At 52.0% G+C, this 15,743-nt stretch overlaps 3 protein-coding genes across 3 annotated transcripts in view; 2 read left to right on the top strand and 1 right to left on the bottom strand.

Annotated features, from left to right (window-relative positions):
• The window catches only part of LOC123769566 (protein Wnt-5b-like), a 501,917-nt gene that overhangs the window by 20,266 nt on the left and 465,908 nt on the right, over nucleotides 1–15,743 (top strand). The gene's annotated exons all lie outside the window — the stretch shown is intronic.
• On the bottom strand, nucleotides 1,113–2,542 carry LOC138354458 (mucin-1-like). Its single transcript, XM_069308654.1, has 2 exons — nucleotides 2,501–2,542; nucleotides 1,113–1,889 (listed from the first exon to the last, which is right to left on the bottom strand). The coding sequence occupies exons 1-2, from the start codon at nucleotides 2,540–2,542 to the stop codon at nucleotides 1,113–1,115; spliced, it is 819 nt and encodes a 272-aa protein (XP_069164755.1).
• Nucleotides 2,547–4,363, top strand: LOC138354457 (uncharacterized). The gene is made up of 3 exons (XM_069308653.1): nucleotides 2,547–2,677; nucleotides 3,210–4,022; nucleotides 4,348–4,363. Exons 1-3 carry the CDS (start codon nucleotides 2,547–2,549, stop codon nucleotides 4,361–4,363), a joined length of 960 nt encoding a protein of 319 aa, XP_069164754.1.

Below are 15,743 nucleotides of genomic sequence, written 5' to 3'. Positions count from 1 at the left end.
CCTGGCCACCTCCTCCCTTTCTACCTGGCCACCTCCCCCCTCTCTACCTGGCCACCTCCCCCCTCTCTACCTGGCCACCTCCCCCCTCTCTACCTGGCCACCTCCCCCCTCTCTACCTGGCCACCTCCTCCCTCTCTACCTGGCCACCTCCTCCCTCTCTACCTGGCCACCTCCCCCTCACTACCTGGCCACCTCCTCCCTCTCTACCTGGCCACCTCCCCCTCACTACCTGGCCACCTCCTCCCTCTCTACCTGGCCACCTCCCCACTCACTACCTGGCCACCCCCCCCCTCTCTACCTGGCCACCTCCCCCCCTCACTACCTGGCCACCTCCTCCCTCTCTACCTGGCCACCTCCTCCCTCTCTACCTGGCCACCTCCCCCCTCTCTACCTGGCCACCTCCATGGGTGACATGTTGCTTCATCTGCTGCGCGGACACACCTGTGCGCACATACTTGCCGCCAGCGCGCACCTGCGCACGGACACACCTGCGCAGGTATACAACTGTTCCATGTGCCCCCCCCCCCAGTCCCCCTCCCCCTCCCCTTCCAGGGCTCAACATTACAAAAAATAATAATTACTTCAGGAGGTGACAAGGGCCCCGAGTCCTTCCACCCTAACTGGATTTTCCGCGCGGAATTGGCAAAGGAACGAGGGAGGGGAGGGAGGGGAGGGGGGTGGTGGGGGGTCTGGGGGAGGGGGGGTGGAAGGGGTGCTACTCAGATGACTGGCGGAGGGTGGTAATCAGGAGACAGGAGGGGGGTAGGGGCGGGAGGGGAATAAGGGGGAGGGGTGCCGCGGGCTGAGAGATGGGGGGTGCTCGACCGGTGAGGGAAGTACTGAGAGAGGGGTGAGGGGTGAGGGAGGGGTGAGTGAGGGAGGGGTGAGGGGCGAGGGGCGAGGGGCGAGGGGCGAGGGAGGGGGAAGGACGTGATGTGATAAAATCACTTGACATTTCCCCAGGGGCCGCCTCTGATATTTGGAACAAATTGAAGATTGTTGCTGCGTCTTGTAGTTGACAGTTTGTCGCTGGTGTCTGAGGCGCGCAGCTCCTTCTCTTTATTGTCACTCTCCCGCTCCTCTCCAACCCACGCTCCACCAGTATCAAGCTTTCACGTGTAGGCTGGAGCATTGTGAAGCTTCGGGGTACAGGCTGGAGCATTGTGAAGCTTCGGGGTACAGGCTGGAGCATTGTGAAGCTTCGAGGTACAGGCTGGAGCATTGTGAAGCTTCGGGGTACAGGCTGGAGCATTGTGAAGCTTCGGGGTACAGGCTGGAGCATTGTGAAGCTTCGAAGTACAGGCTGGAGCATTGTGAAGCTTCGGGGTACAGGCTGGAGCATTGTGAAGCTTCGAAGTACAGGCTGGAGCATTCTGAAGCTTCGGGGTACAGGCTGGAGCATTGTGAAGCTTCGAAGTACAGGCTGGAGCATTGTGAAGCTTCGGGGTACAGGCTGGAGCATTGTGAAGCTTCGGGGTGCAGGCTGGAACATTGTGAAGCTTCGGGGTGCAGGCTGGAGCATTGTGAAGCTTCGAGGTACAGACTGGAGCATTGTGAAGCTTCGGGGTGCAGGCTGGAGCATTGTGAAGCTTCGGGGTGCAGGCTGGAGCATTGTGAAGCTTCGAAGTACAGGTTGGAGCATTGTGATGCTTCGGGGTGCAGGCTGGAGCATTGTGAAGCTTCGAGGTACAGGCTGGAGCATTGTGAAGCTTCGGGGTGCAGGCTGGAGCATTGTGAAGCTTCGGGGTGCAGGCTGGAGCATTGTGAAGCTTCGAAGTACAGGTTGGAGCATTGTGAAGCTTCGAAGTACAGGCTGGAGCATTGAATAGCTTCGAAGTACAGGCTGGAGCATTGTGATGCTTCGAAGTATTGGCTGGAGCATTGTATAGCTTCAAAATACAGGATGGAGCATTGTATAGCTTCGAAGTACAGACTGGAGCATTGTGATGCTTTGAAGTACAGGCTGGAGCATTATGAAGCTTCAAAGTACACGCTGGAGCATTGTGATGCTTCGAAGTACAGACTGGAGCATTGTGATGCTTCGAAGTACAGGCTGGAGCATTGTATAGCTTCGAAATACAGGCTGGAGCATTGTGATGCTTCGAAGTACAGGCTGGAGCATTGTATAGCTTCGAAATACAGGCTGGAGCATTGTGATGCTTCGAAGTACAGGCTGGAGCATTGTATAGCTTCGAAGTACAGGCTGGAACATTGTATAGCTTCGATGTACAGGCTGGAGCATTGTATAGCTTCGAAGTCCAGGCTGGAGCATTGAATAGCTTCGATGTCCAGGCTGGAGCATTGTATAGCTTCGAAGTCCAGGCTGGAGCATTGTATAGCTTCGAAGTCCAGGCTGGAGCATTGTATAGCTTCGAAGTCCAGGCTGGAGCATTGTATAGCTTCGAAGTCCAGGCTGGAGCATTGTATAGCTTCAAAGTACAGGCTGGAGCAGTGTGATGCTTCGAAGTACAGGCTGGAGCATTGTATAGGTTCGAAGTACAGACTGGAGCATTGTATAGCTTCGAAGTACAGGCTGGAGCATTGTGATGCTTCGAAGTACAGGCTGGAGCATTGTGAAGCTTCGAAGTACAGGCTGGAGCATTGTGATGCTTCGAAGTACAGGCTGGAGCATTGTGAAGCTTCGAAGTACAGGCTGGAGCATTTGTGAAGCTTCGAAGTATAGACTGGAGCATTTGTGAAGCTTCGAAGTACAGACTGGAGCATTGTGAAGCTTCGAAATACAGGCTGGAGCATTGTGAAGCTTCGAAGTATAGACTGGAGCATTTGTGAAGCTTCGAAGTTCAGACTGGAGCATTGTGATGCTTCGAAGTACAGGCTGGAGCATTGTGAAGCTTTCAAGTACACCAAACCTTTCCCTCTCTCTCTCAGCAACAGAGAGAGAGAGAAGGAAAGGTTTAGTTTTGCTGAGATAGAGGGGAAAGTTTGCTGGTAGGCCTATTGGACCATTATCCAGGTGCCTGGTCAAGAGAACCCACAAATAATAGTAATAATATTAACAATTAATAAATTATTATAATAATTGGCACTTGTGACGTCATAGATAAGTTAGCCAATAGCGAGCGAGGCAGCGTTGACGTCACTAATCAGCTGGATAACAGTGACGAGAGAGTGACGTCAGTAGGCGTGGGTGTGGGCGTGGGTGTGGGCGTGAGTGGCTGACACGCCCACGTTATCTAACCCATCACCAGTCAGGTGTTGGTGGCCCCCATCACCAGTCAGGTGTTGGTGGCCCCCATCACCAGTCAGGTGTTGGTGGCCCCCATCACCAGTCAGGTGTTGGTGGCCCCCATCACCAGTCAGGTGTTGGTGGCCCCCATCACCAGTCAGGTGTTGGTGGCCCCCATCACCAGTCAGGTGTTGGTGGCCCCCATCAACAGTCAGGTGTTGGTGGCCCCCATCACCAGTCAGGTGTTGGTGGCCCCCATCACCAGTCAGGTGTTGGTGGCCCCCATCACCAGTCAGGTGTTGGTGGCCCCCATCACCAGTCAGGTGTTGGTGGCCCCCATCACCAGTCAGGTGTTGGTGGCCCCCATCACCAGTCAGGTGTTGGTGGGCCCCATCACTAGTCAGGAGTTGGTGGCCCCCATCACTAGTCAGGTGTTGGTGGCCCCCATCACCAGTCAGGTGTTGGTGGCCACCATCAACAGTCAGGTGTTGGTGGCCCCCATCACCAGTCAGGTGTTGGTGGCCCCCATTACCAGTCAGGTGTTGGTGGCCCCCATCACCAGTCAGGTGTTGGTGGCCCCCATCACCAGTAAGGTGTTGGTGGCCCCCATCATCAGTCAGGTGTTGGTGGCCCCCATCACCAGTCAGGTGTTGGCGGCCCCCATCACCAGTCAGGTGTTGGCGGCCCCCATCAACAGTCAAGTGTTGGCGGCCCCCATCAACAGTCAGGTGTTGGCGGCCCCCATCAACAGTCAGGTGTTGGCGGCCCCCATCAACAGTCAGGTGTTGGCGGCCCCCATCAACATTCAGGTGTTGGTGACTGTCACTCTCCACCTGTACTGCTGACTGTCACTGCAACTGCTGTATTTGGAGATACAGGCTTCCCAATAGTGCTCCTGTATTTCATACAGCTACATTCACACGCTGTATGAGCTTCTGGGAGCGATGAGTTACAGCGAGGGAGCTGGGGCTAGGGAACCAGGAGCTTGGGTTCAACCTTGTGGAGGAAAGGGGACCACGGTGAAGTGTTTGACGGTCTGGAGGATTTCAACGCTTGGATAGATAGTGATCTATCTTCATTTATTTATAATACCCAAACATAACTTTCCAGTATCAGTTCTTTGTTTTCCTGGTTATTTTAATTTAAATGTTGTGTTTTAGATTTGATGATGAATAACAGAACTATTCTAAATGTCATGAATTTTAACTCAAAGTAAAGAAAAATATTAACGAAATGTTTGCTATGTAAATGGTGCTTCTATTTATTAGGTATTCCAACCTGGGGATCTGTCTAGGAACCACCACAACACCGTTTCCAGTCACCCCATGGCCCCAAAATGATTTTCTCATTATATATATATATATATATATATATATATATATATATAATGTGGGGACCATTATATATATATAAATATATATATAATGGTCCCCCACATTATATATATATATATATATATATATATATATATATATATATATATATATATATATATATATATATATATATATATATATATATATAATGTGGGGACCCATAGCCTCGGAGAAGAAAATAAGGAGTATTCAAAGAAGACCTTGTAGATTCTCACTGAACACTTTAATATTTTCTTCTCCTACCACCCCCCATTCTTTTGTATATACACATATATGTTTTGTTTTATTTAAAGTTTGTTGCAAAAAAAAGAGTTACAGATTGGGTACAAAGATGATTATCATAAGTTGTCGAGGTCCTCCAGCTCCTCAGATGGCGGGCAGGAACCCTGTACATTTTCCCCTCTGTATTGCCACGCTGAGGCGCTGGGAAAGGAAGCTGGCAGCTCTAGGGTCTCTTGTTGTTTCAATTAGCCTAGAACCCAGTTCCTTCAAAAAACTGGTGGCACTCTTACCCCAGGCGCCGAGTGTCTCAGAAGCAATGGAGACAAAATTGTAGTGGTGATCCAGTTCTCTATACTTACTGGATTTGGCTGATTTCCTGTGGGTGACAGCGCCACCTGGTTGTGCAACACTGAGGTTAATGTAGGTGTTAGCCAGGGTTGATACACACGTGTAGTCCCATACCAACTGCTTGCCATTCTTCCAGGGGTTTACTGTGATACCATCCGGGCGACCAATAAGTGCATCAAGTTACGGGGCGTTAGGTAACCGGGCTCTCTCTCGGCTGGGCATCCAACTGTGGTGAGGCTCCACTTGATGATGTCGTTAACTTCACTGTGCCTCGAGTGCCATCCCCCTGTGCTTTGGCAGAGTAGGCCATGGTGGCCGTACCTGTCGGCCACCACCTCGCCGCAAATACACCTATATCTGGTGTGGATTGGGGCAGCAAGGTGGAGGGCCACATCAGTTCGGAGGGCGTGTGGTGTGAGACGCGTGCCAGTTGCCGACATTGGGGTTGCTAACAGGAAATCCCCTGCATGTGGTGCTGCTACTGCTGTGAGGCGAGCAATGTCGTGTTGTGTTGTTGCAGCACCCAGGCACTCTGCAGCAACTTGGTCTACAATGGGGCCATCCCAGCTGGATTGCTTGTGGGCTTTTGGGGATGGTGGTTGAGGTGATTGGCCTGCACGAGAGGCCCACTCGGTGGCACAGCATGTAAAATTGGGATCGTGTAGGCCTGCCAGCTGATGTAAGTAGGAAGGTGGAATTTCCTTCACATGGTCGTCGAATGTTGAGGAGGACGACAGGAAGGCGTACAGCGATTTGCGTTGCTGTTCGAACTCCGAGGCCCCCAAGTCTTACGGGAAGAGAAGCTTGTTTCCACTTTAGGTCAAGAGAGAGGTTGAGGGCATTGCCTAGCATTGATTTCAGTAACAGGTCATATTCTCCTAGTTTTGTCTACTGTAGGATGATGAACACCTCAGAAAGGTGGTTAACCTGGAGGTTAACCACCTGGGGGTGGTGGAAAAGTTAACCTGGGGGGGAGGGGGGGACAGGCATCTGGTGATAAGGTAAAGTGCATCATGAGCATCAATATCATCAATCCTCCCATGCATACCTCTTAAAGTTGGCGATTTTCTTATCAAGAATCTCATAGATGGCTTTCAACCCAAGAGGGCTCCTGGGAGTGTGCTGTTTTCAAGTATAGTTATATGGATTTTTCCATATAAAAATATTTGTGGGCTTCGTTACACCCCCTTCGTTACTGGGGTCCTCTTCTTCCCCGACGTTACTGAGATCATCTTCTCCCCCTTCGTTATATGTGTGGGCTTCCAACCCCCAACCCCCATATATAAATATATATATATATATATATATATATATATATATATATATATATATATATATATATATATATATATATATATATATATATATATGTGTGTGTGTGTGTATATCACGAAAATAAACACGTGATTAAGAATATGACAATGTCAGACCACGGAGGAAAATGAAACAGGAATTTCCTTAAGTACTTTCGTATATTAAATACATCTTCAGAAGGAATGATTTTACAGATCGAGTGATGGGTATAAATAGGCAGGAGAGAGTGGTGAAGTGGGGTGAGGTACAATACTTAAGTATTGCCCAATACTGTCACTATGGCGGTGTGTCCACTCACAGGATGAGTGGCGCTGCCCAATACTGTGTCACTATGGCGGTGTGTCCACTCACAGGATGAGTGGCGCTGCCCAATACTGTCACTATGGCGGTGTGTCCACTCACAGGATGAGTGGCGCTGCCCAATACTGTGTCACTATGGCGGTGTGTCCACTCACAGGATGAGTGGTGCTGCCCAATACTGTCACTATGGCGGTGTGTCCACTCACAGGATGAGTGGCGCTGCCCAATACTGTGTCACTATGGCGGTGTGTCCACTCACAGGATGAGTGGCGCTGCCCAATACTGTCACTATGGCGGTGTGTCCACTCACAGGATGAGTGACGCTGCCCAATACTGTCACTATGGCGGTGTGTCCACTCACAGGATGAGTGGCGCTGCCCAATACTGTCACTATGGCGGTGTGTCCACTCACAGGATGAGTGACGCTGCCCAATACTGAAACTATGGCGGTGTGTCCACTCACAGGATGAGTGGCGCTGCTCCATAAACTCGCCCCTCGGGGAAAAATATAATTTAATGTCGCTCAAGTCTTCAATGTACCACCCATGAAGACTGTGGGGCCATGAGAGCAGCAGTGTCGGATCTCCAGGTGCTTCACTGCCTCTAAACTCAACTCTTAGTTTGTTCTTACATTTCTAGCATTGATTTCACAACATAATTCAAATTCTTTTACGTAAATGATTTTGTTTTTACCACCTGATTATTATTGTATAATTATGTTATGATCGTTCGGATGTTCATGGCTCTGGCTTCCTTCCCCTTCACCACACCCTCCTTCCCTCCTATCACCTGCTCCGATCCAGACAGTGGGTGTAAGTAAGGGTGCTGGAACACGGTGGAGGAGGGGCGGGAGTGTGGGGAGCAGCGGGGGCGGGTGTTGCTCACGGAGCGCCGCTCTAATCTGGGTAGTGACTGTCTAGACTCCACAACTGCGGACCAGTTGAGGCCCCTCTTTATTGGGGGCCCCTTGGGACGGGTAATGGCCGGCCCGGCAGCCTCCTCTCACTCGCCCTTTCCCTCTCTCACTCTCTCTCTCCTTCTCACCCTACTCTTCCTCCCTCATCCTTTCTCTCCCCTAATCCTCCTCCTCCTCTTCTTCCTCCTCGAGGATGACGAGTAGTAATTAAGTAAATGACGGTGTGGACTGCTACTTGGGAGGTAATTGTCAGACTGGCTTGTAAACCACCACTTATTTTAATTGTCCTCTCCTCCCCCCCCCTCGTTACTGGGGTCGTCTTCACCCCCCTCGTTACTGGGGTCCTCTCCACCCCCCTCGTTACTGGGGTCCTCTCCTCCCCCTCGTTACTGGGGTCCTCTCCACCCCCCTCGTTACTGGGGTCCTCTTCACCCCCCTCGTTACTGGGGTCCTCTCCACCCCCCTCGTTACTGGGGTCCTCTCCACCCCCCTCGTTACTGGGGTCCTCTCCACCCCCCTCGTTACTGGGGTCCTCTCCACCCCCCTCGTTACTGGGGTCCTCTCCTCCCCCTCGTTACTGGGGTCCTCTCCACCCCCCTCGTTACTGGGGTCCTCTTCACCCCCCTCGTTACTGGGGTCCTCTCCTCCCCCTCGTTTCTGGGGTCCTCTCCTCCCCCTCGTTACTGGGGTCCTCTCCACCCCCCTCGTTACTGGGGTCCTCTCCTCCCCCTCGTTACTGGGGTCCTCTCCTCCCCCTCGTTACTGGGGTCCTCTCCTCCCCCTCGTTACTGGGGTCCTCTCCTCCCCCTCGTTACTGGGGTCCTCTCCACCCCCCTCGTTACTGGGGTCCTCTCCTCCCCCTCGTTACTGGGGTCCTCTCCTCCCCCTCGTTACTGGGGTCCTCTCCTCCCCCTCGTTACTGGGGTCCTCTCCTCCCCCTCGTTACTGGGGTCCTCTCCACCCCCCTCGTTACTGGGGTCCTCTCCACCCCCCTCGTTACTGGGGTCCTCTCCTCCCCCTCGTTACTGGGGTCCTCTACTCCCCCTCGTTACTGGGGTCCTCTCCTCCCCCTCGTTACTGGGTCCTCTCCTCCCCCTCGTTACTGGGGTCCTCTCCTCCCCCTCGTTACTGGGGTCCTCTCCTCCCCCTCGTTACTGGGGTCCTCTCCTCCCCCTCGTTACTCAGGTCCTCTCCTCCCCCTCGTTACTCGGGTCCTCTCCTCCCCCTCGTTACTGGGGTCCTCTCCTCCCCCTCGTTACTGGGGTCCTCTCCTCCCCCTCGTTACTGGGTCCTCTCCCCCCCCCCTCGTTACTGGGGTCCTCTCCTCCCCCTCGTTACTGGGTCCTCTCCCCCCCCCCTCGTTACTGGGGTCCTCTCCTCCCCCTCGTTACTGGGGTCCTCTCCTCCCCCTCGTTACTGGGGTCCTCTCCTCCCCCCTCGTTACTGGGGTCCTCTCCACCCCCCTCGTTACTGGGGTCCTCTCCACCCCCCTCGTTACTGGGGTCCTCTCCACCCCCCTCGTTACTGGGGTCCTCTCCTCCCCCCTCGTTACTGGGGTCCTCTCCTCCCCCCTCGTTACTGGGGTCCTCTCCTCCCCCCTCGTTACTGGGGTCCTCTCCTCCCCCTCGTTACTGGGGTCCTCTCCTCCCCCTCGTTACTGGGGTCCTCTCCTCCCCCCTCGTTACTGGGGTCCTCTCCACCCCCCTCGTTACTGGGGTCCTCTCCTCCCCCCTCGTTACTGGGGTCCTCTCCTCCCCCCTCGTTACTGGGGTCCTCTCCTCCCCCTCGTTTCTGGGGTCCTCTCCTCCCCCTCGTTACTGGGGTCCTCTCCTCCCCCTCGTTACTGGGGTCCTCTCCTCCCCCTCGTTACTGGGGTCCTCTCCTCCCCCTCGTTACTGGGGTCCTCTCCTCCCCCTCGTTACTGGGGTCCTCTCCTCCCCCCTCATTACTGGGGTCCTCTCCACCCCCCTCGTTACTGGGGTCGTCTCCTCCCCCCTCGTTACTGGGGTCCTCTCCACCCCCCTCGTTACTGGGGTCCTCTCCTCCCCCTCGTTACTGGGGTCCTCTCCTCCCCCTCGTTACTGGGGTCCTCTCCTCCCCCTCGTTACTGGGGTCCTCTCCTCCCCCTCGTTACTGGGGTCCTCTCCTCCCCCTCGTTACTGGGGTCCTCTCCTCCCCCTCGTTACTGGGGTCCTCTCCTCCCCCTCGTTACTGGGGTCCTCTCCTCCCCCTCGTTACTGGGGTCCTCTCCTCCCCCTCGTTACTGGGGTCCTCTCCACCCCCTCGTTACTGGGGTCCTCTCCTCCCCCTCGTTACTGGGGTCCTCTCCTCCCCCCTCGTTACTGGGGTCCTCTCCACCCCCTCGTTACTGGGGTCCTCTCCTCCCCCTCGTTACTGGGGTCCTCTCCTCCCCTTCTTAATATTCTAAATGTTAGTAAATGTGTAGTGTAGCGGCAACGGTGGCACAGTACTGCACAATATTGCACAGTTCTGCACAATATTGAACAGTACTGCACAATATTGCACAGTACTGCACAATATTGCACAGTACTGCACAAAGTTGCACAGCTCTGCACAATATTGAACAGTACTGCACAATATTGCACAGTACTGCACAATATTGCACAGTTCTGCACAATATTGAACAGTACTGCACAATATTGCACAGTACTGCACAATATTCCACAGCTCTGCACAATATTGAACAGTACTGCACAATATTGCACTGTAATGCATAACATTGCACAGTACTGCACAACGTTGCACAGTACTGCACAACATTGCACAGTACTACACAACGTTGCACAGTACTGCACAACATTGCACAGTACTGCACAACGTTGCACAGTACTGCACAATATTGCACAGTACTGCACAATATTGCACAGTACTGCACAACGTTGCACAGTACTGCACAATATTGCACAGTACTGCACACTATTGCACAATATTGCACAGTACTGCACAATATTGCACAGTACTGCACAATATTGCACAGTACTGCTCAATATTGCACAGTACTGCACAATATTGCACAGTACTGCACAATATTGCACAGTACTGGTCAATATTGCACAGTACTGCACAATATTGAACAGTTCTGCACAATATTGAACAGTACTGCACAATATTGCACTGTAATGCACAATATTGCACAGTACTGCACAACATTGCACAGTACTGCACAACATTGCACAGTACTGCACAACGTTGCACAGTACTGCACAACATTGCACAGTACTGCACAACGTTGCACAGTACTGCACAACATTGCACAGTACTGCACAACGTTGCACAGTACTGCACAACATTGCACAGGACTGCACAACGTTGCACAGTACTGCACAGTACTGCACAATATTGCACAGTACTGCACAATATTGCACAGTACTGCACAACGTTGCACAGTACTGCACACTACTGCACAGTACTGCACAACATTGCACAGTACTGCACAACATTGCACTCAGCATGCAATAAGTTATGCAAATAGACTATCTTGTCTTCTTTTTAATTTGATGTTGGGTAAATATATGTTTTGTGTAACGACTTGTTTGTGAGAGGTTGTTAGAGTGGGGGGTGTGTGGGGTGTGGTGTGTGTGGTGTGTGGTGGGGTGTGTGGGGTGTGGGGTGTGTGGTGGGGGGTGTGGGGTGTGGGGTGTGTGGTGGGGGGTGTGGGGTGTGGGGTGTGTGGTGGGGGGTGTGGTGTGTGTGGTGGGGGGTGTGGGGTGTGTGGTGGGGGGTGTGGGGTGTGGGGTGTGTGGTGGGGGGTGTGGGGTGTGGGGTGTGTGGTGGGGGGTGAGGGGTGTGGGGTGTGTGGTGGGGGGTGTGGGGTGTGGGGTGTGTGGTGGGGGGTGTGGTGTGTGTGGTGGGGGGTGTGGGGTGTGTGGTGTGTGTGTGGTGTGTGTGGTGGGGGGTGTGGGGTGTGTGGGGGGTGTGGGGTGTGGTGTGTGTGGTGGGGGGTGTGGGGTGTGTGGTGTGTGTGTGGTGTGTGTGGTGGGGGGTGTGGGGTGTGTGGGGGGTGTGGGGTGTGGTGTGTGTGGTGGGGGGTGTGGGGTGTGTGGTGTGTGTGTGGTGTGTGTGGTGGGGGGTGTGGGGTGTGTGGGGGGTGTGGGTGTGTGTGTGGTGGGGGGTGTGGGGTGTGTGGTGTGTGTGTGGTGTGTGTGGTGGGGGGTGTGGGGTGTGTGGGGGGTGTGGGGTGTGGTGTGTGTGGTGGGGGGTGTGGGGTGTGTGGTGTGTGTGTGGTGTGTGGGGTGGGGGGTGTGGGGTGTGTGTGTGTGTGTGGGGGGTGTGGTGTGTGTGGTGTGTGTGTGGTGTGTGGGGTGTGTGGGGTGTGTGGGGTGTGTGGTGTGTGGTGGGGGGTGTGGGGTGTGTGTGTGTGTGGTGGGGGGTGTGGGGTGTGTGGGGTGTGTGTGTGGTGTGTGGGGTGTGTGGGGTGTGTGGGGTGTGGTGTGTGTGGTGGGGGGTGTGGGGTGTGTGTGTGTGTGGTGGGGGGTGTGGGGTGTGTGGTGTGTGTGTGGTGTGTGTGGGGTGTGTGGGGTGTGGTGTGTGTGGTGGGGGGTGTGGGGTGTGTGGGGTGTGGTGTGTGTGGTGGGGGGGTGTGGGGTGTGTGGTGTGTGTGTGGTGTGTGGGGTGGGGGTGTGTGGTGTGTGGTGTGTGGTGTGTGTGTGGTGTGTGGGGTGGGGGGTGTGGGGTGTGTGGTGTGTGTGTGGTGTGTGGGGTGTGGGGTGTGTGGTGTGTGTGTGGTGTGTGGGGTGTGGTGTGTGTGGTGGGGGGTGTGGGGTGTGGTGTGTGTGGTGTGGTGTGTGGTGTGTGTGGTGGGGGGTGTGGGGTGTGTGTGTGGTGTGTGGGGTGTGGTGTGTGTGGTGGGGGGTGTGTGGGGTGTAGACTATCTACCATGTCAATTCCTCTGAGAATTTTGTAGGTTGTGATCATGTCTCCCCTTACTCTTCTGTCTTCTAGTATCGTGAAGTGCATTTTTCGCAGCCTTTCCTCGTAACTCATGCCTCTTAGTTCTGGGACTAGTCTATTGGCATATCTCTGAACTTTTTCAAGCTTCACCTTGTGCTTGACAAGGTACGGGCTCCGTGCTGGGGTCACATACTCTAGGATTGGTCTTACATATGTGCTATACAAGGTTCTGAATGATTCCTTACACAGGTTCCTGAAAGCTGTTCTGATGTTAGCCAGCCTCGCAGACGCAGGTATTATTCTTTTTATGTGGGCTTCAGGAGACAGGGTTGGTGTGATATGAACTCCTAGATTTTTCTCTCTGTCCGTTTCATGAAGGACTTCATCTCCCATTCTATATCCTGTGCCTGGCCTCCTGTTTCCACTGCCTAGTTTCATTACCTTACATTTACTCGGGTTGAACTTTAGTAGCCATTTGTTGGATCATTCATGCAGTCTGTCTAGGTCATCTTGTAGTCTCATACTGTCTTCCTCCGTCTTAATCCTCCTCATAATTTTTACATCATCAGCAATCAATGAGAGGAATGATTCTATACCATCTGGAAGATCATTTACATATTAGAAACAGTATAGGGCCAAGGACTGAACCCTGCAGGACTCCACTTGTGAAGTATCGCCAATCTGAGACCTCACCCCTCACAGTGACTCGTTGTCTTCTGTTGCTTAGGTACTCTCTTATCCAATGGAGTACATTCCCTTTCACTCCTGCCTGCATCTCCAGGTTTTGCACTAGTCTCTGGTGTGGCACTGTGTCAAAGCCTTTCTGGCAATCCAAAAATATGCAGTCTGCCCACCCCTCTCTTTCTTGTCTGATTCTTGTTGCCTGATCGTAGAATTCAATTAATCCTGTGAGGCATGACTTGCCATCCCTGAAACCATGTTGGTGTTGTGTCACAAAGTTCCTTCGCTCCAGATGTTCGACTAGCCTTTTTTGCACATTTTTCTCCATTAGCTTGCATGGTATGCAAATTAGGGACACACTAGTATATCGGGACTACGTTTGCCACCTTCTAAATTTCTGGCAGTTCACCTGTTTCCGGTGATTTGTTATACACCATGGAGAGTGGCAGGCACAGTGCTTCTGCACCTTCCTTTAGTATCCATGGTGATATTCCATCTGGGCCTATAGCCTTTGTCACATCCAACTCTAGCAAAAGCTTCCTTACATCTCCACTGGTAATTTCAAATTCCTCCAGTGGTGTCTGGTTAACTATTCCCTCTCTTTTCTCTGGAACTTCTCCTTGCTCTAATGTGAAGACTTCCTGGAATTTCATATTGAGTTCCTCGCACACTTCTTTGTCGTTTGTAGTAAATCTGTCTGCTCCTATCCTCAGTTTTATTACCTGTTCCTTCACTGTTGTCTTTCTCCTGATGTGGCTTGTGCAGTAATTTGGGCTGGGTCTTAGCTTTGCTTGCTATGTCGTTTTCATATTGCCCTTCTGCCTCTCTTCTCACCCTGACGTATTCATTCCTGGCTCTTTGGTGTCCTCCTCTGCTCTCAAGTGTCCTGTTATTTCTATAGTTTCTGCATGCTCTTTTACTTAGTTGCTTAGCTAGTTTACATCTCTGATTAAACCATGAATTCTCATCTGCATTTCATTTTTTACGTTTTGGGCCGGGATAAACTTTTCTGCTGCCTCCTTACAATCTGCGTGATGTATTCCATCATGTCTTGGGCCGTCTTTCCCCTTAGCCCTGATTCCCATGTTATATCCGTTAGGAATTTTCTTATCTCCTCGTAATTTTCCTTACGGAATGCTAGCATTTTGCTTTCAGTTCCCTTTCTCGAGTACTTTAGCCCTTCTTCGACCAGATACTCAAACGACAGCACACTGTGGCCGCTCATTCCTACTGGGGCCTCGAAGTCAATTTCCCTTATGTCCGAATCATTCAGAGTGAAGACTACGTCGAGTCGAGTGAAGACTAGGTCGAGAACTAGGCTGGTTCATCGTTTCCCCTCATTCTAGTGGGTCCCCTAACATGTTGGCTTAGAAAGTTTCTTGTCGCCACCTCCACTAGTTTGGCTCTCCATGAATTCTTTCCTCCATGCGGTTAATTGTTCTCCCAGTCTATCCTTCCATGATTGAAGTCCCCCATAATGAGCAGAAGGGATCTATTTCTACAGGCAGCACAGGCTGCCCTCTCAATTATGTTATTAATTGTGTGTACTCACCTATTTGTACTCACCTATTTGTGCTTGCGGGGGTTGAGCTTTGGCTCTTTGGTCCCGCCTCTCAACTGTCAATCAACTGGTGTACAGATTCCTGAGCCTTCTGGGCTCTATCATATCTATATTTGAAACTGTGTATGGAGTCAGCCTCCACCACATCACTGCCTAATGCATTCCATCTGTTAACTACTCTTGACACTGAAAAAGTTCCTTCTAACGTCTCTGTGGCTCATGTGGGTACTCAGTTTCCACCTGTGTCCCCTTGTTCGCGTCACACCAGTGTTGAATAGTTCATCCTTGTTTACCCGGTCGATTCCCTTGAGGATTTTCTAGGTTGTGATCATGTCTCCCCTTTCTCTTCTGTCTTCCAGGGTCGTAAAGTGCATTTCCCGCAGTCTTTCCGCGTAACTCATGCATCTTAGTTCTGGGAATAGTCTAGTGGCATACCTTTGAACTTTTTCCAGCTTCGTCTTGTGCTTGACAAGGTACGGGTTCCATGCTGGGGCCGCATTCTCCAGGATTGGTCTTACATATGTGGTGTACAAGATTCTGAATGATTCCTTACACAGATTCCTGAACGCTGTTCTGATGTTAGCCAACTTCGCATATGCCGCAGACGTTATTCTTTTTATGTGGGCTTCAGGAGACAGGTTTGGTGTGATATCAACTCCTAGATCTTTCTCTCTGTCCGTTTCATTAAGTATTTCATCTCCTATTCTGTATCCTGTGTCCGGCCTCCTGTTTCCACTGTCTAGTTTCATTACTTTGCATTTACTCGGGTTGAACTTCAACAGCCATTTGTTGGACCATTCACTCAGTCTGTCTAGGTCATCTTGTAGCCTCCTACTATCATCCTCAGTTTCAATCCTCCTCATAATTTTTGCATCATCGGCAAACATTGAGAGAAACGAGTCTATACCCTCTGGGAGATCATTTACA

Source organism: Procambarus clarkii, chromosome 63 (genome assembly GCF_040958095.1).
Source record: "Procambarus clarkii isolate CNS0578487 chromosome 63, FALCON_Pclarkii_2.0, whole genome shotgun sequence".
NCBI lineage: Eukaryota > Metazoa > Arthropoda > Malacostraca > Decapoda > Cambaridae > Procambarus > Procambarus clarkii.
The sequence above is the reverse complement of the archived record's forward strand: the minus strand, read 5'-3'. Positions and strand labels throughout refer to the sequence as shown.

Excerpts from the sequence above, each read along its gene's own strand:
- LOC138354457 (XM_069308653.1), top strand. The coding sequence starts at position 2,547 with ATGCTTCGAAGTACAGGCTGGAGCATTGTGAAGCTTCGAAGTACAGGC. Across the intron at positions 2,678-3,209 it reads AGCATTTGTGAAGCTTCGAA|TCAGGTGTTGGTGGCCCCCA; the intron begins GTATAGACTGGA and ends ACCCATCACCAG.
- LOC138354458 (XM_069308654.1), bottom strand. The coding sequence starts at position 2,542 with ATGCTCCAGCCTGTACTTCGAAGCTATACAATGCTCCAGTCT. Across the intron at positions 1,890-2,500 it reads GCTATACAATGCTCCAGTCT|CTATACAATGCTCCAGCCAA; the intron begins GTACTTCGAACC and ends TGTATTTTGAAG.